The following is a 24073-nucleotide window of genomic DNA, read 5'->3' as shown; positions in this document are numbered from 1 at the left end:
CTTCGACGGCAAGCAGACTTTACTGATCTAAGTATTGCAAGTCGTGTTCGTTGACAATACGGACTTTTCGTATTGATAACGAAACAAATATATGCAGTTGTGTAATAGCTATGAGCATAATAAAGAAAATTTGCATTAAATAAATAAAAAAGTAATTTTGTATTGTTTTCAAAGAGCAACATATGGGTGTAGATTCGTTTAGAAAAAAGGGTTTAATTTTTTTTTTTGCAGTGTTGTCATTATATTTTGTGATTTACCTTCGTGTTTAACCAAAATTCTGCATCACAAAATGTGTTGGTCTTTTTAAAAAATTACAGTCATTCCCGGTTGTGGGCACCTTTACGTTAAGGAGGCTCTACCATCTGACAATGATGTGGACTACTGTCTCATCTATCTAAACTTTCTGCCAAGGAAAGTGACAGCCGCAAACTCCATTAAATGCGATGAATATAGTCGTTCAGTGCATTAGAAGTGCGTTATGGTTTGCGTACTAGCTACTTCACATGCAAGCATTATGCTTTTGTTAGCGATGAGCATAGTGTGAAAACGTGTCACCATTTTTGTTCTTTATCCCGGCAAAGTCTCTTAAAATAAAGAAACTTTCATTTCTTCTTTATTTGTCTGTGTTGGTTTCTTTTAATATTTTTCCATTTTTAGAGGATTTTTCAAGGGTGCCCACAACCAGGTACAAAAATTTTTTTGTCAAAAAATTTCCATTTCACTAAATTTCTAATAAAACTTTTTTATTTAAAGGAATCAATTTAATTCCTTCACTGACAGTCACCTTAGACATCTAGCTTTAAATTCGTACACATATATTTGTATAATATGCACATAGGCAAATGTTATGAGGCAAAAACAAAAGGGTGCCCACAACCGGAACACTTCCCTTACATATATAGTTTTGTCTTATTTCAAAAATATTTAATTAAATTTATTCTGAAATGTGAGGAATACACTCGGGGTAAAGTCGCTCACTTAGTTTTAAATTTAAAATTTAGAATAAAATAATTTCACGTATTATATTTTAACAATAACAAAATTTATGACTTTTTAAAACCAAAATTGTAACTACATTTCACTTTCTCTTAATAAAATATAACATTATTTAAATCCATAGTTGTAATTCATGAAACCTCTATTCATTATTTATTAAACCAATATGTTGTTTATAGAATTGTTTATATAACTAATAAATTATCAATAATAAATCATACTTAAGACGGGAATAAGACGAATTTTAATATTTAAAAAATAAAACTGTTTTGTCTCGAAAAGATAAAGTGAGCGAATTTACCCTGGAAAATCGTGATTTTGAAATTTGGTATATGTGTACCTATTAAAAAGCTTCTCTAAGTAAAACTAAAAAAAATAGATCAAAAACTTTTTTTTTAGTAGAAGTCATAAGCTTTCAAATGATATAAATTAACTTGGATTTAGAGAAAAATTTTCTAGATTTCTACCGATCTGAAAAAAGGTGAGCGGATTTACCCCACTCTCCTCTACAATATGAAGGTTGGCTGTTTGTGTTATAAATAAGTTTATATTACCTTATTTATATTTAATGTAAATATACCTAACAGAGTAAAAACCACGCTAGCACGCTATGATGATTTGCTTAATACTTGACAACATTTATGTTTATGTTAATTATTAGTAATAATAATTATATGATAATATAATATAATAGTTTAATAAAATAATAATAAAATTAAATAATAAATAGGTTTATAATAAAATAAAACTGGGTCAGTCCATTATATTTCACCTGAAGCCGTTGCGGCCTGTAACTTGGTCCTAGCTTGTTTATCCTTGTAGGCCCTAGGTTGAAACGTCACGCTCTTCTAGCCTGGTTCTATCTAGAAAATCTAGTTAGTCCCAATAAAAGGAACAGTTTAATTAACTATTTAAAAAAAATTATTTATTCTTATTTATTATTATTGAGATTCATTATTTCAACTTTTTTTTACCTACTTTTGTTATCATGTAATTTATAATACTTAATTCCTATATACTAACAAAGAAAAAATCCCCACACGTTGGGAGTTGAACGCACGACCCTAACATTTGTAAACCGATAACCTAACCACTTAACCACGCTCGCTCGGTACGATGCGTTGCATGATACTTCAGGTTATTCTTGTCATCATAAGTCATATAAACTATTCCATTATAAATGCCTCAAAATAATAAAACTGAAGTCAGTAACATTTTCGTTGACGCAAAATGGGAAAAGAATTTTTTTAAAGATCAAGATGCAAATAATTTCTGATAAAAAGAACTTAATTGTTCTTTTCATTACATCCTGCATAGATTTTTAATCCAATCGGGGAGGGAAAGTCAATTGTTATTTAAAAATTGAAGTTTTTATCTCATTTCGTCGACGTAAACGTTGGAAACTTCAGTTTCATTCAAAAAAATATGATTTTAACAGAAGTTAATAAATCCGTGAACGGTTTTAAAAATTTAACTTGAAAAATATATTGTAATGAAAATTTTAATTGAGTTAATTAACTAAAGCTTAAATCAAAGCTCATGAAACTTTAAATAAATCTTTAATGTCAGCAGTTTTTCAATGTTGGGCGCAAAAGTTAACTGAACATTGCATGAAGTAAAAATTTTTTTTAATTTAAATGAATTTTTTCTTTAAAGGAGGAAGTTTAAAGAAAATTTTAAAAAGTTTTGAAAAACTTAAAAAATTAAAGAAAATTGTAAACATTCATGCAATGTTTAGTCAACTTATGCGCCCAACATTGAAAACTGCAGACATTTAACCCCTTCAGTGTGCAGCTAAAATATAACAAAATGGTCCCAAAATGTGTAAGACCTTCTTGTGAATAAATTTTCATGACACTATGTACTAAGGGGTTTTTGGGGTCGCTGATTACGATTCCGGTGTTAATTTTCAAAAATTCAAAATGGCGGACACGATATTAAAAAATTCATTGGATTCGCTTAAAATTCGTTACTCGGAGGTTTTCGTGGTCGCTGATTACGAATCTGACATTAGTTTTTTAAAATTCGAAATGTCAAATCCAAAATGGCGAACACGATTTTGAAAAATTCATTGGATTCGCTTAAAATTCGTTACTCGGGGGGTTTTCGTGTTCGCTGATTACGAATCTGGCATTAGTTTTTTAAAATTCAAAATGGTGGATCCAAATTGGCAGACACAATTTTGAAAAATTCATTAGATTCGCTTAAAATTCGTTACTCGGGGGTTTTCGTGGTCGCTAATTACGCATCTGTTATTAGTTTTTCAAAGTTTAAATAGTAAGAATTTTTAAAAGAATTTATCCACTTTAGAAATTTTTCAAAATTTTTGGCGGAAATTTTGTATGAAAAATTATTTTTTTTAAAATATGACTTCAGAATCGTGATCAGAGACCCCAAAAACCCCTGAGTAAGAATTTTGAAAAGAATTTATCTACTTTAAAAGATTTACAAAATTTTTGGCGGCCATTTTGGATGAAAAATTATTTATTTTGAAAATCTGACTTTAGAATCGTGATCAGCGACCCCAAAAACCCCCGAGTAAGAATTTTTAAAAAAATTTATCTACTTTTGAAATTTTTCAAAATTTTTGGCGGCCATTTTGGATAAAAAATTATTTATTTTGAAAATCTGACTTCAGAATCGTGATCAGCGACCTTAAAAACCCCCGGGTAAGAATTTTTGCGAATATACGTTAAGATGTTTTCTTGTTCGGGCCATGACGTGTACACACGTCATCCACTGTTTGGGCCAGTTTTTTTCATGACGTGTATACACGTCATCCACAGTCAAGAGGTTAAAGATTTATTTTAACTTTCATAAGCTTCGGAACTAAGGATATGCCACCCCTGTCCGTCTTTCCCAGAAAGTAGTCAGCTTAGTGGTTTGCACTTTAATGTGCAAAAAAGTTCCTCGAGATGGCGCAGTACTCACTACTCGTCAGCAATATTCGTTACCTCATTCATTATTGTATTTGTTGTGTTGAAATCGGTTAGAAATCTCAACTAAATTTTATAAAAAAATGTGAAAGTAAAAAAAGTATTAACATTAAAAACTATTTTAATGTTGTAAAAAGAGCATATTGTTTAAAAAGTGAAAATGTTTTTAATAAGTAGCCGGCAAAGCTTGCCTTAGTTTAAAAATTTTAAAAAAAGTTTAAAACTTTTAAATTTTTATTTAATATTACCCACATAGCACCATAGTATGAGGTAAGGTTATGTTGAGTACTAATCGTAAGGCACATAAGGTTACACAATATTGCTGCGGTAGACCTGAGGTGAACTAAAAACTTCCGCCATGGAGGTAAGGTTACATGTTAGGGTGTGGTGAGTATATATGATAAGGCCATGGTAACCTTACACGTTAAGGTTAAGGTAACCTTACACGTTAAGGTTGATGTAACCTTACACGTTAAGGTTGAGGTAACGTTACATGTTAAGGTTGAGGTAAGGTTACATGTCAAGGTTGAGGTAAGGTAATTATTAAGTTGTAAGGTTGAGGTAAGGTTAAGGTAAGGTTGTGATAAATTTACCAGTTATGGAAAATATTGAAAAAATAATTAATAAATAAATATTCAATTAAAAAGTTAGTTTGTTGCTCTTATCTATTTTGGAAACCTGACATGAAGCAGAAAATTTTGAAAACAAATTTGGGGGGACTGGGATTCGAACCCGGGATCGACGCGCATAAACCTATCATTCTAACTAACTGAGCTAAGTAGAGAACTGGCAGAAGGAAAATTAATGTTGCCTTTAAGGTGAACCAAGAAGATGATTAACTCCTTAAAGGCAATATTAATTTTCCTTCTACCAGTTCTCTACTTAGCTCAGTTAGTTAGAATGATAGGTTTATGCGCGTCGATCCCGGGTTCAAATCCCAGTCCCCCCAAATTTGTTTTCAAAATTTTCTGCTTCATGTCAGGTTTCCAAAATAGAGAGGAGCAACAAACTAACTTTTTAATTGAATATTTATTTATTAATTATTTTTTCAATATTTTCCATAACTGGTAAATTTATCACAACCTTACCTTAACCTTACCTCAACCTTACAACTTAATAATTACCTTACCTCAACCTTGACATGTAACCTTACCTCAACCTTAACATGTAACGTTACCTCAACCTTAACGTGTAAGGTTACATCAACCTTAACGTGTAAGGTTACCTTAACCTTAACGTGTAAGGTTACCATGGCCTTATCATATATACTCACCACACCCTAACATGTAACCTTACCTCCATGGCGGAAGTTTTTAGTTCACCTCAGGTCTACCGCAGCAATATTGTGTAACCTTATGTGCCTTACGATTAGTACTCAACATAACCTTACCTCATACTATTGTGCTATGTGGGTATATTTTTTATTCATTGTATACGTTCATGTTTGTTTTTGTCTTGAGTAAAATTTCATCTCAAATAATAAATAAAAAAAAATGGATTTAAGTTAATCCTCCGTCACACACCTAGGGAGGGATTCCCTCTACGGTTTCAGTATTTTTTAAATAACTTTTGTTTTCCTCATTGCAAAATAAAATCAGTTTCTATACCTTTCGACAATTTACTCCTCAACACATTTCTAAAAAAACATTTAGTTTAAACATAATTAATATTTAATTATGAAGCTTCAAAGCCAGAAGAAACTCGAAAAAGTGAGGTTATGTTAAATAAAAAAATCAAGTTTTCAAAACATTTTTTGTTCCACTGTTGGTTGATGACAAAATTATATTATAAATATAATTAAAATAAATTGTTTAATGATTTTTTTGCTTATTTGTTAATGTTACATTATTTTTACATGTCGAGTGGAATTTCTTTGAAGATGTGCATTCGTGTAATTAATTTTTATTTTTGAGACCGAAAATTAATTTGATTAATTTTATAATTTAGAATAATTTACTACATATTTGTAAGTTTGTGTTAAAACTAAATTTTTGTTGATTCCTTTGTTTATGTTGTAATGTTGCTTATTTTACAATGTGGTGAGCGATTCCCTCTGAACGTGTGTAAGGTCGGAATATTTTCTCATGTGTGTGACGGAGGGTTAATGGTATTTATATTATCTAAATTTGTTTTCTTTATTTTAAATATACTATTTATCTATGACTTTCCTTTAACTTTTATTATAAATCAGTTTATCTGATAATTTAAACGATTTAAACGAAAGTCATCAGTTTATTGTACAACACATTTATGTATTTTCATACTAATTATTCAATTGTTCTATCATCTTTTATGAGTTAAAAATACAATATTATTTCTTATCGTGTATTTTTAACATCACTAACAGAAGATTTCATTATAAAAACAAATAATTTATTCGTTTCTATGATATTTTTCTATTGCTTTAGTGAATTTTGAGCGAGTGTTGAGAGCAGCGCCATCACGTGTTACTTTTTGGCACATGAAAACGCAAACCACTAAGCTGACATATTTTTCCTTCAAAATACATAGGAGTCGGACTGGGGTGACACTACTGAGGACATAACAGTTTGGAATTTAACAGTATGGGGACCCGACTGTAGTCCATATGCGATTTTTTGGACAATTCACTAGCGCCACCTACGCGCATGCTTGTCGAAGCTTGTCTTAGTGGAACCTAACTTTTTGTTCAATTACATTTTCGGAGAATCGAAAATTGTGTTTTCTGTGACGTCGGTACAAAAAAAGTTCAAAAAAAGTTTTGTGCATCATGTGAAAAATCATTAATAAAAGATAAAAAAAAAATTGAATCGTCAAGGCAAGCATGCAGAAATTTTGTGGGACTTATGGTTGAAAGAAAAACAAAGTGAAAAATCGAATCCCGAAACGTATTTCTTTATTGTTAAAACAATTCGGAAATGTTACTTTCTGTCAAGGTCGGCCAATTTGTGTTTAAAATGCGCAAAGATGAGGACGAGCTACTTCATTTGCAAAAACTGCAATTCTGAATAACTCATAATATAATTGATAATCTTATTAATATTTTTATTTCATTTTATTAATATTTCAGTGCAAAATTTTTGTTTATTTATATTTATTTTTTTATATTGTTTATTTTTATTATTTTATTATTTCATTAAGTTACAAACTGTAAACAATAAAGAATCAATTTTCCAAACATGTTATTTTATTTTTTAACGATTAATGCCCTTTGAATTTTAAACATGGACCGACCTTGACTGTAAGGACCAACCAGTACTACAAATTTTTTTTTTTTAAATCTTTATAACTTTTTTATTTTAAAACCAATCAATTTACTTTGTACAGAAAAAATGTTCCTATTAAACAGGACTTTCCAACCATATACTTCAATTGTCCAAATTCATTTTAAAAAAAAAGTTATAAACAAAAGTCAAAATGTGGGACGACCTCGACTATATTCCCCTACCTACTTAATTAAAATAATAAATAAAATAAAATAATAAAAAATTAACCTGACTCGGAATGATCGTTAAATTTAATGTTTATTAAATATTTATAACAACCGAGTGATAATATCATATAATAATTTTAATAAAAAATTAAGTTGAGAATAACATACCTATAAAAGATTATAAAACCAATTTTGTAATAAATAAATAAATGAACGAATGTTAAGTATATATTTTTTTTGTATATTATTTTATATATTATTTTTTTTTGTATATTATTTGCATATTATTTTTATATTTTTTGTATATTATTTTATATTTTTATAGACTCCCTGAAGAGGAAATCATTTAGATTTCGAAACGTTGGAGTAAACTAATTTTTAAAAATTCTAATCAACATTTCAAAAAAATTTGTCATTTTACAACAATTTTGGACTAATTTATGATGGTGAATAGTTCAAATAATAAAAGAAATACAACACCGAAAAAAATGCCTAGGACTTGTATACCAGGAATTGACTAGGTTTCCTATTTCCTAGTTACGAGAGGAACCCACTATAGAATCCTAGTCAAAGTAATAAAATTCAAGCATAGTTAAAGTGACCAGGAAAATTAGTCAAATTGACTAGGAGTTTATGTTTATTTAAAAATAAACAATATTATTATATTAGATTTACACTGTATATCATAATTATTTGAAATTGCTAATCAAATTCTTATTATCAAATAAAAGAGAAAAACTAATTAAAATAAAAAAAAAATTAATTACTGTATTTGAACATATTTATATTTGACTTTGTATTTAAATATACATCAGAATTAATTTAAACTTATGAAATAAATATTTGACGCTGGGGGGACGCGAACACCTGAACCTATCGAATACACACTTTGAAACGCGGAACGATGACCACTACACTAAACACGCACTTGGTATTTTCACTTTTTAATAGACACTAGATTTTCGAGTGAAAATACAATACTTAATCAGATGATGTTTTATATCTTTCAAATACACAATTTTATCTACTTGTCAAAAACTATTCATTTTTAATTATTTATGCCATTTAAATGAAAATAAATTTGAAAACACAAATTATTGCAATGGTAAATTTTCAAACACACTGCGCGATTAAAATAGTAAAAATGTTGTTACCACGTGCGTAAAAATTTCGACGATTTATATTGAAACCCAACCAAAAAAATTTGAAAGAATTTACTAATATAATTAAATAGTTTAATTTCTAAAACACGAACTATCTATTTTTCAAAGGTTCCGAGAAAACAGCAATTTTAATATATGTGAAAACCCCATTTTATATACAAAAAAGTAGACACAAAATATAATAAACAATCGTTTTACGAAACCACGATAATTCACATGAAAGCATTACAGGTATTTGGATTTGTTGAATCAACCAAGAGATCCTAACCACAATGATTAGGAATCCTTATATTACTTTTACTAGGTTAAGATTAACTATAGGTTCATAGTTAATAATACCATCGAAATTTCTTTCGGTGAATGAGTCTTAAATAGCAAAGTTTTGACACATTTCGTTGACTTCCTCGGACATTTTTTGTGAAACTTTGTAACAAAGCAACAAATTCTGATGCTCCACCTCCATGACACGATATATAAAGTAATTCCACTACAAAAAGTGAGTCAAAAGTGACTGATGATTGTTGTCACGTTGTCCGTAACTTATAAAATTGTAAACAATCAACCATGTTTGTGTAACAGGTCTCATATTTAAATAGATCATCCACCAGATGGAGATCAGTAGCTCACATTTTCACTGCTCGAGTCACAGCAGGGGTGGGTGTGGTGCGCTAAATTAAATACTTCTAATTAAATTAATATAATTAATGATTAATAATTAATAAATTGAAAGGATATTAGAAGAGAATTGTTCTTCTTAATATGCAATTGCTTTTTCTGGATGTAATAAAAATAAAAGTACTGCCACTATATCTCTAAGCGTACCCATACTCGTTCATATAGTTTTATTTATTTATTCAATTCTTTGGATCAAGTCGGAGTATGGACCTTTCGTAATTAACAGTTTTCAATACCTGTATTTTTACAGCGATTGCATCCGGTTCAATTGTACTCTATTCTTATTTTAAATTGAAGTGTTCCATTTATTGTGCTGTTTGCATGTTTTTACATGCACTCACGTGAATCGTCTGAATTGCTTTGCATGCCAAAAAATGTGACGAAGCCTACTGGACGTTAGTTAGTAGAAGTAGGGTTCTGTGTTCACATGTGCAAACTCGTCAGTTTGTGCGACAGAGGCGGACACTTTCATGCAATTATATGATAGTTAAGGGAGTGAGGAGAAGGACTTTGAGTGCGTACTTTCTCATTCCAGAGAATCTTGCGCGTTTTTATCGGCATTTGGTTTCCATCCTCACAGAACAAAATAACAGATATCTCTTCGGCTTATAAAGCAGAAGGGATAGAAGTGGAACACAGGATCGCTCACTAGTTGCGCCATTCGCGAAATGCAAGCATTGCACTCTATGCGTGCATCCGGTAAATGTTTTATCAAATTTGTAACGACCTTTTTGAATACTACCATGCTTATAAGTATAAAGAAGACTTTTGAAGAGATAATTAAATTCATCAGATTCTTTTTAAAGATTAACATGTGCATATTGTGAATCTTGGAGAACGTTATGTTTCTACCATTTTTATTAATCGTTTGTGTAATAAAAAGACAATAAATAAAGATAAAGTGTAATAAAGACAATAAATCATCAATCTAAATTCATAAATAATTCTTGTGTAAATGAATGTCTTTGCGATTGCGTATGACATGTCATAAAAATAAGATGTAATTCGATCGATAGAAATTTGAGAAGGTAAAATACCTTGAGGTGGCTAATGACTGACATTGGTGTCACAAAGTTGATCGATCGTCCAAGGACAAAATACAAAGTCCATGAGGCGCATTAAAAAAATACTCCAAATTGTATGCATGAGAAGTTGGCCTCCCCCACTTTCAAAAAATTAATTTTTTTAGAATCCTGACTTCCTCTGCAATAGTTCTACAGTTCCTTGCGCTTTACACAAATGGTTCTGGTAATTGAGCCAAAAAGATAGAGCATTAAAAACATGATAATTATTCAAAGGTTCAAAGATTAGTGTTAGTTTAGAAGAATCGGAGTTCTGTAAGCTCCTCATTGAATTCTTTACAAAACCCTAATAATTCTTTTTTAGTACACGAATTTGAAATTTTCAAAAAAAGCAATTTTTGAAAAATTGAGTGTTTCTTGAATTCTGATTAGAGTTAAAGAAGTAAGACCCCCCGACGAGTTCTTTAAAAAACTTTCATAGCACTTTTTTTAAACTTAACCCTCCGTCACACACCTAGGGAGGGATTCCCTCTCCGGTTTCAGTATTTTTTAAATAATTTTTGTTTTCCTCATTACAAAATAAAATCAGTTTCTATACCATTCGACGGTTTCCTCCTCAACACATTTCTAAAAAAACATTTAGTTTAAACATAATTAATCTTCAATATTATGAGGCTTCAAAGCCAGAAAAAACTCGAAAAAGTGAGGTTATGTTGAGTAAAAAAATCAAGTTTTCAAAACATTTTTTGTTCCACTGTTGGTTAATGACAAAATTATATTATAAATAAAATATTAAAATGAATTATTTAATGATTTTTTTGCTTATTTGTTAATGTTACATTATTTTTACATGTAAAATGGAATTCCTTCGAAGATGTGCATTCGTGTAATTAATTTTTATTTTTGAGACCGAAAATTAATTTTATTAATTTTATAATTTAGAATAATTTACGACATATTTGTAAGTTTGTGTTAAAACTAAATGTTTGTTGATTCCTTCATTTATGTTGTAATGTCGCTTATTTTACAATGTGGTGAGGGATCCCCTCTAAACGTGTGTAATCCCGGTAAGAAGCGTAGAATTGAAAAGAATTCAAAAGTTGTATTCTTCTTAATAGGCGAATTTACCTCGGAGCTCTATTCCACGGGAACCACCAAAATTTCAAAAAAATCTATTATTCTGAATTGACTTCACAAAAATATGAAACGCGCATTCAAAAGAATCAGAATTTACAACAAATCAGTAGAAATTTTTATTCCACTGAATTGACTCACTAACACTCAAGATTGCACTAGAAAGTGAGGTTAGGTTTCAAAACTTGACGTTAAAGATTGAACGCATGAAAATTCCTTTAAGTAAGAGCATTTTATATTTTATCGTAAGCACTTTGCATTTTTAACCATATTTTCACTAATTTTAATAATTAATTTTAATAGTTTAGCACTGAAATTACAATGAAATTCACACGACATTTCATATTTACTCATCGAATATTCTATTCTTTTGAATTGACTACCTAGAATCGTTAGAAGTCAATCCAGTCAATTCAAAAGAATAGAACTCCATATTTTTTTCAAGAACTTTTAATACCATAAAACTTTGCGCATTAAGAAAAATAGAAAATTTGGATTCTTTTCTATCTGCAAATCGACGTGTGCAATAGAGAAGAATTGATTTTTCTAAAATTTTGATGCTTCCTGTGGAATTTGAGGTAAATTCGCGTATTCAGAATAATTCAAAATTCTCGTTTTCAAGCATATTTTCTGGAAATTGAATTCTTTTCTATTCTACGCTTCTTACCGGGATGGTGTAATTATTTCTAAGGTGTGTGACGGAGGGTTAAAAACAACTGAACTTTGACAATACTTTGACTGTATTGCTTCCTCATAGAGAAAGTAATTGTATTTTGTACTCTGAACAAAATTTTGATGTTTCATAGAATTCTTTTGATAAACCCGTGTGGAAAATGAAAATTGGTCCTAGCCAGGTCCTACCTATTTTGCCCTGTTAATAGCTTGGTCCTAGGTTGGCAGTGTAGGTTGGACCAACAATGGCTGGTGATGCGATTCTAGCCTGGTCCTAACTTGGGAGCCTAGTTATGACCAGTTTATTTATATACTTTATTATAATTTTGATTAGTTTATAATATTTGCTAAAGAAATAACCTAAATTATTAATAATAAGTATTAGTTTTAATTAATTATTATTTTTTTCAATTAAATGATGACCAAAAGCGAATTCATAAATAATGTTAGTATATATGTAGAGATTAATATATATATATTCTTCTAATATATACATTAAAAATTATAAAAAAATTAGAAATTTGTTAATTAAATTATTTTACAGTACCTATATATATTTATATATATATATATATATATGTATTTAAAAAAAATAATTTATTCAAACCTATTTTTTTTTAATTCAATCCCTTTTTTTAAATGAATAAAAAAATTAATTTATAAAAAGTTTAATTCAAATTTTAAATAATAATATTCTATTTAATATTATTTTATAAATGATCTCCGTCCATAAGCGATGTACAAGAATTTAAGATACTTACATACGATCAACATACACTAATACTATACACGCACACATACGCAATAAAATGAGCAACAATCAATCATTATAACAGTTAGATTTTTTGTTTATAATTAAAGTGAATTTTTTATTTAATAGAAGTTTTTATAGATGCCAACTTACGATGTTCGAATTTTGACGTTATATCATTGATCAGCCTGCAGGAGTGAAATTATGTTTGTCAGTTGTCGTCAAAAATAATAATTAGTTTAAATTTTCTAAACTGCAATGAACAATCATCTCCACTTAATTTACAGCTGAAAGATCCTGATAATACGAAAGTCTGCAATCGAGGGGATTGGAGATTACACCTTTCCTTTTCTTTGTAGAATTTATAAAAACCACACTGCAATAATTGATTCATTTCAATGATGATACAAGTATACACTTTTTTATCTTTAATCTTTATACAAATTCAGGCTCACCTTTTATTGCGTGGTTTTCCTGAATTATCGTCTATATTGGCATCTCTTTTTGTATCACTATTTTTATGTCACTCATTAATTTCAAACAATTATTACAATAATATAAAATTTATAATTCAAATGAATATAAGTTAAATTGTACGTTTTTCCAATAGGTTTGATAAGTAAATGAATTAAATTGACAAATTCTAAGGATCAAACCCCTCTCTTTACAATTTCCCACCTTGTCGTCATTCTTAGTCACACCCATACCAGACAGACTCACTACAAATCCAATCGGCTTTTTAATATTGCATGTTAAAAAAAATTGACTGTCTCACAACTGGAGGTGTCTCACAACTCGAGACTCTTCCCTACAATTTAAATTAAATTCGTTAAAAAAATTTGATAAAGAAACAATTTCACATTCTACAAAAAAGTGAAAAATTCGTCAATTTAGATGAATTTTTTTTAAACAATATTATCACAAAACAATTTTGAGTTCGTGAAAATTTGAACTAATTAAAACAAAAGTGTGTGGAAAATGAAAATTGGTCCTAGCCAGGTCCTACCTATTTTGCCCTGTTAATAGCTTGGTCCTAGGTTGGCAGTGTAGGTTGGACCAACAATGGCTGGTGATGCGATTCTAGCCTGGTCCTAACTTGGGAGCCTAGTTAGGACCAGTTTATTTATATATTTTATTATAATTTTAATTAGTTTATAATATTTGCTAAAGAAATAACCTAAATTATTAATAATAAGTATTAGTTTTAATTAATTATTATTTTTTTCAATTAAATGATGACCAAAAGCGAATTCATAAATAATGTTAGTATATGTAGAGATTAATATATATTCCTCTAATATATACATTAAAAATTATAAAAAAATTAGAAATTTGTTAATTAAATTATTTTACAGTATATATAATCATTAAATTGCATACTTATACGAATACAACGCAGAAAAATCGGAATAAACGCAAACCTAAGAAGTAAATAAAATCTAACGCACGCGGGAATCGAACCTACGACCTACGGACTACGAGACTAACGCCCTAACCACTATGCTAATGAAACTAGTTGAGATCAAAATTTTTATTGTCAGTGACTTGTGGACTTGCTTTTGATGATTCAATATAGTAATTATTGACACTAATACACGATAATAAATAAAAAAAATAGTTTAACAACAACAATAATAATAATAAAATAATATCCAAATATAAAAATTCAAAAATTAATATTTTTATATTATATCAAGAAAAAAAATATCTATACATTTTCGTTAAAAACAGGTTTTTCATTGTTCTCAATCATTTTTAACATTAATTTCTTGGTCTAAAAAAAATATTCGTCTTTTGGACTTGGAAATTTTTCCTAATTTATTAAGCAGGTGATCCACTTTTTAAAAAAATGTCAAAAAAATTTATGTTAAAAACACGTTTTTCATTATTCTAAATCATTTTAAGCATTAATTTTTTGTTGCAAAAAATTTTTTAGACTTGGACTTAGAAATTTTTGCTAATGAAACTAGGAAGCCCAGGTAGGTCCTGGGTTGGACCTGGGTGGGTCAGCCCACATTCGAATTGCAATATCTCTTAGTGTTTAGCACCAGCTTAAACGAAATGATAATTATATTGCAGTCTGTATCTGTTTAAATAAATAAATAAATTTTGCTGTTTTATTAACTTTTGTAACAAATTACTTAAAAATTTGCAGTTTTTTATCTAACTTCGCGATTATTACACTTGAGTAGTGAAATATGAAGATAATTTATAATTTTAACAATTCAGCATTTGTTTAAACAAAAAATTGTTGTTATTTATTAATTCTTAAGACAATAAAGCGTCTAGACACTTTGTAGTCTTTTAAAGTTTTGCAATTAACTAATCTGAGTATTTACTTATTGCAAAATTAGAAAAAACTGCTAGTTTCTAGGTTAATTGTGTAAAAAAAAAGTTAGTAAATAACAATTATTTGTTTAAACAATTGCTGAATTAATAAATTAATAAATTAACTTTATTTTATAGTATTTGTATAATTTTCTGATTTATGTCAAACAATAAATTGTTTAAACAAATATGATTATCAATTAATTTTATAAATATTAATTGAGGCCTCGGATCGAAGAACTCGACCGCCGCTCGACTGCACGCTGCCAAGCCAGTCAAAGGTACAAAAATATCAAAAAAATTAAAATCTGAATTTTTAATTTTTGAAAAATTCTATCTTATAGGAAATCAGATGCCGTATCTTTTTTTCCTTTGACATTTTTTTATAAAGTGAATACTTTAGGTAATAAAAAAATAAAACTGAAAATTTGTAATTCACAAATTTCATTGATTTTTTAAACATAAATCATCGTATCTTCGTCAATTTATGATGAATTAATTTGGAATTGGATATACAACTTCATTTTATTATACTAAAGACAATAATGCAATAAAAACTTCAAAAATAATTAATTGTTTAACAATTTTTTATTATAAGCAATAAATAACCTCAAATTATGCTTTTTTATATTCGCTGACAAAAAGTCTGCAGGGAATTTTACAATTCAATAAACTTTCAGTGAGACAATTGTTCGTGTATATATAAGGAAGTTTTTTGCAAAGTTTGAAGTAATTTCATTAAACGGTTTTGAAATTATTGAAGTTTTAAAAAAGCGTGGTGACGCGCAAGTACAATTCTCCTGCATAATATAAACTGATGTAGCATTGAAAGGCTAAGTTTTCAATGCAAACTTAAATAATAGTTAATACAAGAAAGCTTACATGAAAAGCTAACATTATTTAGTTTATTTAATGTTATTTAATAACAAAGTATTAACGTTTATGTGACATTTCATGAAAACATAAATGTTTAAAGTATATTGACGTATGCTAGATTTGCTTGTAACATTTGGATTTTAATACATTTAACATTTACTTAATTTAATAAATTAAAATTAACTTTTGTAACTATAACATTTTAAAACTAATATCAATACTTTTAATAAAAAATTTTTTAATCTCACTGTTTTTGTTTAAATAAGTTTAAAAAAAACTCTTTTCCTTTCGGACTTAAATATCTAATTAAAGCTGAAACATCGTCTACTTTTGCTTTGCTTATTTCACCAGAAGGTGGTGATGGCATTTTAAGCAAATCATCGAAGTCTACCTCCGAAGTTATAATATAATCATTAACTTTCTCATTGTAATCGCGATAAACTTTTACAAGATTGTTGGGAAAATAAATAATTCTAACAGTATCTCGAATATTCAAATTTTTGGGAATCGTACACTTCTTTGGTATTAATTGTTCAAAATCATGCATTATAATGTCAGTTGGTTTAATTAATATAAAAGGTGGGCTTCTTGCGCTTCTTATAAGTTGAAAGTAATCTTCATCGATTTCAATAACTTCAGCTTTTTTACTTTTTTGGCCATAAAGTCCGAAGTTTCGATCACATGAACAATAGCTGTGGCCTCTAACTGGATATAAATGTTGGATCTCTAACTGTAATTTTTGTGACAATAGTGTAAGGAAGTTAAGTAATAAGTAATTTTTATTTTGGCCACCGCAATTGTCCGAAAATAAATAAATTTTGTTATAATGATTTAATTGAAGCTCGCGTTTTATGGCATCAAATAGAAAATTACAAATTGTATTAGCACCTTTTTTTAGTTGATTTTCGATAAAAAAAATACATATAACTATTTTTGTTTTTGCCGAATGTGTGAATATTTAGAACATTTAAAGAAATTAGACGTTTATAATACTGTTCGTTTACTGGAATTTTTGGTAATTGTAAATTTTGCCCGAAATCGAATTCTAAGCATAACGCATCTTTATCAGATAATAATTTTTGTTTTAAAATCTTGTGATTAGTAACATGTGTTTTATGTTCTTTAAATTCTGTACTTTTGGGACTGTTTCGATGCTCAAAACAAAAATTACACACATCAGTGCGAGGTTTCGAGAAACTAAAATTTAAATGATGGTTTATGTATTTGGAATAAGTCGATTCACTAATAGGAGGATTAGAATCACAAGTTTTTTTATAATGATATTCGAGAAACAATTTATGTAGCTTCCTGATTGTAAGCTCAGGGTTATCAAAATATAGTAATTTTGATTTTTGTTGAGCATAGTGTGATGCACTGTGAGGTATTAACATACAATGTTCGTATATCATTTTTTTTAAATCTTCATTTAATCGTAAGTTACGATTATTATGTGTACCTCGATGATCCTCAAGTGACTCATTATTCAACAATTTTTTTTGAATTGTAGTAAATCTACCCTTTTTTATATTAATTAAATTGCATACAAATTTTTGACAAACAGGAACATGCAATGTTTCCTCTGATGTAAAAATAAAAGAATAATCCCACAAAACCACAGTTCCTCGATTTCTGTCAAATGGCTTCTTCGTCATTAATCCATTTAATATAAAATTTTGAGATTTATAATCTCCAGCTGATTCCCAAAAAAAATTAAAGAATCCTTTTTGTTGTGAAACATCAACTTGCTCAAAACACTTCTTAAAACAACATTTTTTGACAGGAATAAATTTCTTTGCCGGTATTAATTTATTAGAAGTAGAAATATATTCCATTCCCTGAAATATTTAATTACAAATTTAAATGCTAAAGAAACAGGCCAAAAGAAGTTTAATTTGTTAACAACAATTAAAGACATTGAATAAAATAAATACCTTATTTTTTGCCAACTTCATAACATTTGCTTTCCAATTTTTCTCTTGTCTAACTTTTTTTCTAACATGTATTTCATCACGTTTTTCATACATTTTTCAAAATATTTCACCTTTTTTCTTATAGTTTACAAAATTAAAAGAAAAGAAAATCTCACTGCTGTCAATACGACAGACACAGCTTAACTATACCTCAAAGTTTATAAACAAAAGTCACTCAGTACCGAAATTTTAAACTATTATTGTATCAAAATAAACTTCACATTTTGTATGTCCAAATAATTTTAGATATTAATATATTCTAAACAATATTATATTCATTTTATTTATTAGATAAAATGTTAAACATTAAATAATATTTAAAATTTTTAATGTTAAATAATATTTATTAATCGAAAAAATTGTTAACTAAAAACTGAAAAGCTGCTTAGTCTTTCTATGCTACATCAGTTTATATTATGCAGGAGAATTGTACTTGCGCGTCACCACGCTTTTTTAAAACTTCAATAATTTCAAAACCGTTTAATGAAATTACTTCAAACTTTGCAAAAAACTTCCTTATATATACACGAACAATTGTCTCACTGGAAGTTTATTGAATTGTAAATTTCCCTGCAGACTTTTTGTCAGCGAATATAAAAAAGCATAATTTGAGGTTATTTATTGCTTATAATAAAAAATTGTTAAACAATTAATTATTTTTGAAGTTTTTATTGCATTATTGCCTTTAGTATAATAAAATGAAGTTGTATATCCAATTCCAAATTAATTCATCATAAATTGACGAAGATACGATGATTTATGTTTAAAAAATCAATGAAATTTGTGAATTACAAATTTTCAGTTTTATTTTTTTATTACCTAAAGTATTCACTTTATAAAAAAATGTCAAAGGAAAAAAAGATGCGGCATCTCATTTCCTACAAGATAGAATTTTTCAAAAATTAAAAACTCAGATTTTAATTTTTTTGATATTTTTGTACCTTTGACTGGCTTGGCAGCGTGCAGTCGAGCGGCGGTCGAGTTCTTCGATCCGAGGCCTCAATTGAGAATATTTATCAATTTTTACATGTTTTTCATGTATCAATTTTGACACTTTATTTTCCTAAAAATTTTTCTAAGTCATAACTGGATCTCCTAGCTAGTACCAAGTTAGGACCAGCCCAGGATATATAAAAAGGGGTTGCCAAGTTAGGTCCAAGCTAGGGCCAATAATCATTTTAGGCATAGCATGGTGATTTCTACACGGGTGATACAAATTTTCTAAAAATTAATTTTTAAATAATATATGAAGTTAATAAAAGATAAAAATAAATAAGATTACTTTTTCTTATACAAGCTTGAATTAATATTAATTAGTTTTCTACTACAATAATTTATAAATAACTATTTCTATATTTTCGAATGTTAAATTATTATTATTTATATTAATATTGATTGAATTTCAAAAACTTTCAAATTAATGTTTCAGAAAAGTTGAAAAGTGTAAAAAAATGAAATTTATTATTTTCTAGAATTTTTAACTAAAATTCTTCTCTAAATCAACTATATTTAATAATTTTTGAAAAAGTTCTTTAAGAATTTGAAAAAATTCCCATGTTTGCAAAAATTGCCATATGTAACTTCCATGTAACTTCAAATTATTTTTTTTAAATTAAATTAAATTTTTTCAAAAAAATTAATTCTTCAACTTGTCAGTTAAAAGTGTACAAAATTCAAATTTTCATATATTTTAATTTGAAATCTTTTCAAAATTATTCACATATTTAAATACAGAAGTAAACAATTTTTGAATAATAATTCTTATAAAGAATTTTATCAACAAATTTTTAAATAATTGAATTCTTTTGACGAATTTTAATCAAATTTTTAAGAATAATTACATTTTTCTACATAGAAATTCGATTAAAATTAAACTAAAAATAATTAAAATTGTGCGACTAGTTTTAATTTAGCAAAATAATTTAATTCCTAAAACAAAATAATTTATTAATAAAAAAAAATTTATTTATAAAAAAAGTTTATTATTTATGAAATTAATTGAATTATTGCGAAGAAATTTATAAAAAATTTGTTAATAATTGAATTGCTGTGAAATATTTATTATTTATGAAAATTATTAAATGTTTGAGTACAATTTTATACAAATTTTTTCTGAATATTTGAATTCTTTTGGGTCTATTAAAATAGTAGATATTGAAAATCATTGATGTGAGCAAAATTTTTTAATGTAATTGATATAACGCTGGTAAAGAAAAACTTGTATTTAATATATCTTAATTTTACGTATTAAAACTGCTTGTATTACTTGTTTAATTATTCTCATATGTATAAAATAATCAGTAATAAGCACTATTTAAAATTATTAATCTCCATAAAAATGAAATTCTAACAATTATATATAAGAAATATTTGAATTGTGAGAATAAAATTTTTAAATTATCCCGCCATTCATATTTACCAACCATTAAGATTACTTGTACCTTAAGAGAAAGTTTTTTTTTCTCTACACACATGTTAGTTTAGCGTAGTTGCGGTTAGGTAGTTGCGTTGCGTCCGTCGAAACCCGCGTTCGATCCCCCGTTCCCCCGAATTTATTTTCAAGTTTGTCTTCTTTAATATAAGGTTTCCAAAAACAAAAATAGTAGAAACAACTGCGGGAAAAGTATAAATATGTTAATTAAATAATTTTTTTTAATTTTATTTTTATGAAAAAACCCCATTTTGTATAAGTATTAAATATTTATTATTATTAGGGCTGCCACCTTGGCCGGTTTTCGCCGGCCTTGCCGGCTGAAACAAAGCTTGTTTCCCGTCTATGCATTACCGAAGGGAGGGGGGTGTCAATACACCCCCCTCCCTTCGGTAATGCATAGACGGCCGGCTGAAACGTCTGGAAAAGGTGGTGAGCCTAATTATTATTTTAAATAATAATTAATGTAAAATTAACGAATAAATTATGCAAGAAACTTTCGTTTCTATTTTAAGGGAAATTTTCTAAAAACATTTACTGAACAATTGTGAAATTAACAGAAATAATTTTAGAGAAACTTCCAAAAAAACTTCCTTAAATTTTTCAGGAAATTTCCAGTCCTTTTTCCAGGAAAATTCTATTGATAATTTCCTGGAAGTTAACAGTGGAAACTTTAAATCTTGAGACATATCAAGTTTCTTGGTAGTTTCCAGGAACCTAACACGTCAAATTTCCGAACTTAACGTGGGAAACTTCCTGGAAACTTTCCGGAAAAAACTGTGCTATGTGGGTATATGTATATTTAAAAAATCTTTATTATTACAAATAAATTACAAAACTATTTTTTACATATCACAATTTTTCATTACGGTTAGATTATTATATTTCACGTACATGTTATTGTTGTCTAGTTGATCATCTAAATTTTCAGAGTCTGTTGATATCTGGATAACTAATGTATCAAAAATAACTTTTTCCTCATCTTTCTATTACCCTTCCAATCTTTGGAATTTGTTAATATACTATTCCTACACGAAGAAAAATGGAGTTTGAAAAACTGGTAGTCAATATTGAAAAAACAGGACTCAGTCCAGTAAAAGTACATTAATTCATTTCCATCAAGCATCTTAGGGTATTGCGTATAGTGTATAGAGGGCCTTAATTCCAAATGTTACTGTAATCAGCATTGAAACACAGGCGAAGATTATAAGGCGCGCTGCAGTGTGCATAGTAGAGAAACTGGACTCAGTCCCCTACTTCGAAATTTTCACAATAAGGGAACGCAGGCGCGGAACCTGTCAAAATAAATGGCCGACGCGACGCGAAACGAGTGTTTCCTTTTCACTTCGTCAATTTTGTATAAAAAAAACAATAACCAATCATTAAAAAAAAAGAAAAATATGTTAAATGCACTCTTTATATATTCATATTCATTAATTCACAAGTTTTATTCTTCCCACATCTTCAAACTTACAATTAACAACTAAATGCATCGGAAAATCTTACAATCATACGGGATTGAACACCTACCTAACCATACAAATCGCACGCTTTTACATTAAGCCTCTCGGCTACGCAATCGATGGGGGAAATTTCCTATTTAAGAAACATCCCTTACCAATGAAATAAATTAGATCATGCGTGGATTTTACTTTGTAATTAATGTAAGTATGGATGTCAACAATATTCATAATATTGAATAAATTATATTGTCAACTAGTTTAAATTTTATACGGTTATTAGAATTTAATAATAAATAAATAAAAAACATTAATTTTTTCTTAACCTTTTTCAAGTTTGACACTCCTCATGGTAAATTTGATTATTCTTTTTTTTCCGTGTAGGGGAGAGGGCCCCAAGGTGGTCAGGGCCCTAAGGTGGTCACCCTAAGAAAATTTTTGTATATTAGTTAGTATCTTCAAATGTTTTTTGTTATTGTTATTATTTGAGAAGACAAAGATTTTAGTAAAGTTTTGAGATAAATAATCGTATGAGTCTCTTTGTAACGTGAACGACGTAAAATTTCTGTTTTTAAATGATCGAGAAATTTTTTTCTCAGGGTGTTAAAATCATCGAAATTAACCATTTTAAATTAGTAAAAATCGTTATAATTATCTTTATATATCGTACAATAATATTCCAAATAAATATAATTAATATTGTGCTTTAAAAAATTTTTTCATTAACGTTTAAAAAATTGTGTCTTGGCCCTAAGGTGGACACTTTTTTGGCCACAAGGTGGTCTCTTTTGATTTTTTATGAAAATGTGTTTATACGCCATATTTATCAACATTTATCACTGTGAATGTGAATATTATCAATTTTTAAGTTTTATGATGAATAATAATGAAATATAATTATTTTCAAAATTTTACCTATCTAATACATACACAAAAAGTATCATTTTTGACGAAAGGACAAAGTGCAAAAAAAAATGTAATATGTTTCTGTGATCCTGAAAAACAATTAATATTAAATAAACAACTTATAATACGTTTTTTACATTTTTTTAAAACTTTTTTAGTGAATTTTTGTATGGTGACCACCTTGGGGCCACTTTTTTAAAAGTCGAATTTTCAACTTTTTTTAAAAAGTGCCATAACTTTTTTTTATTAATGAAATGAAAAAAACTTTTTCTTCATACCTCGGTCGAAAGTACGTATTTCCCGCTGCGATTTCGCAGCAGAAAGTTAAACATTTGTGCTTTGGCTGATTCACCCCTGTCCGTCTTTCCCAGAAAGTAGTCAGCTTAGTGGTTTGCACTTTAATGTGCAAAAAAGTTCCTCGAGATGGCGCAGTACTCACTACTCGTCAGCAATATTCGTTACCTCATTCATTATTGTATTTGTTGTGTTGAAATCGGTTAGAAATCTCAACTAAATTTTATAAAAAAATGTGAAAGTAAAAAAAGTATTAACATTAAAAACTATTTTAATGTTGTAAAAAGAGCATATTGTTTAAAAAGTGAAAATGTTTTTAATAAGTAGCCGGCAAAGCTTGCCTTAGTTTAAAAATTTTAAAAAAAGTTTAAAACTTTTAAATTTTTATTTAATATTATATTTTTTATTCATTGTATACGTTCATGTTTGTTTTTGTCTTGAGTAAAATTTCATCTCAAATAATAAATAAAAAAAATGGATCAAAGTTAGCCCTCCGTCACACACCTAGGGAGAGATTCCCTCTACGGTTTCAGTATTTTTTAAATAACTTTTGTTTTCCTCATTGCAAAATAAAATCAGTTTCTATACCTTTCGACAATTTACTCCTCAACACATTTCTAAAAAAACATTTAGTTTAAACATAATTAATATTTAATTATGAAGCTTCAAAGCCAGAAGAAACTCGAAAAAGTGAGGTTATGTTAAATAAAAAAATCAAGTTTTCAAAACATTTTTTGTTCCACTGTTGGTTGATGACAAAATTATATTATAAATATAATTAAAATAAATTGTTTAATGATTTTTTTGCTTATTTGTTAATGTTACATTATTTTTACATGTCGAGTGGAATTTCTTTGAAGATGTGCATTCGTGTAATTAATTTTTATTTTTGAGACCGAAAATTAATTTGATTAATTTTATAATTTAGAATAATTTACTACATATTTGTAAGTTTGTGTTAAAACTAAATTTTTGTTGATTCCTTTGTTTATGTTTTAATGTTGCTTATTTTACAATGTGGTGAGCGATTCCCTCTGAACGTGTGTA

General features: G+C 28.0%; 2 protein-coding genes across 3 annotated transcripts in view; one reads left to right on the top strand and one right to left on the bottom strand.

Annotated features, from left to right (window-relative positions):
• LOC122503648 overlaps positions 1–24073 on the top strand; it is a 133746-nt gene that overhangs the window by 103675 nt on the left and 5998 nt on the right. Inside the window, exon 4 of one of the 2 annotated variants that reach the window (XM_043614274.1) lies at positions 6341–6629. The exons of the other annotated variant lie outside the window; for it this stretch is intronic. Coding sequence (XP_043470209.1) covers positions 6341–6343 — 3 coding nt within the window. The 3' untranslated portion in view covers positions 6344–6629. Of the gene's footprint in view, positions 1–6340; positions 6630–24073 lie in introns of those variants that run through there. 2 annotated transcript variants of the gene reach the window in all.
• Positions 16334–18074, bottom strand: LOC122503645. The gene is made up of 2 exons (XM_043614269.1): positions 17897–18074; positions 16334–17800 (listed from the first exon to the last, which is right to left on the bottom strand). The coding sequence occupies exons 1-2, from the start codon at positions 17987–17989 to the stop codon at positions 16847–16849; spliced, it is 1047 nt and encodes a 348-aa protein (XP_043470204.1). The 5' UTR covers positions 17990–18074; the 3' UTR covers positions 16334–16846.

Source organism: Leptopilina heterotoma, unplaced genomic scaffold (genome assembly GCF_015476425.1).
Source record: "Leptopilina heterotoma isolate Lh14 unplaced genomic scaffold, ASM1547642v1 Lhet_267, whole genome shotgun sequence".
Lineage (NCBI taxonomy): Eukaryota > Metazoa > Arthropoda > Insecta > Hymenoptera > Figitidae > Leptopilina > Leptopilina heterotoma.
The sequence above is the reverse complement of the archived record's forward strand: the minus strand, read 5'-3'. Positions and strand labels throughout refer to the sequence as shown.

Coding starts and splice junctions, on each gene's coding strand:
- LOC122503645 (XM_043614269.1), bottom strand. CDS start 17,989: ATGTATGAAAAACGTGATGAAATACATGTTAGAAAAAAAGTTAGACAA. Junction 17,801..17,896: donor TGAAGTTGGCAAAAAATAAG/GTATTTATTTTA, acceptor TAAATATTTCAG/GGAATGGAATATATTTCTAC.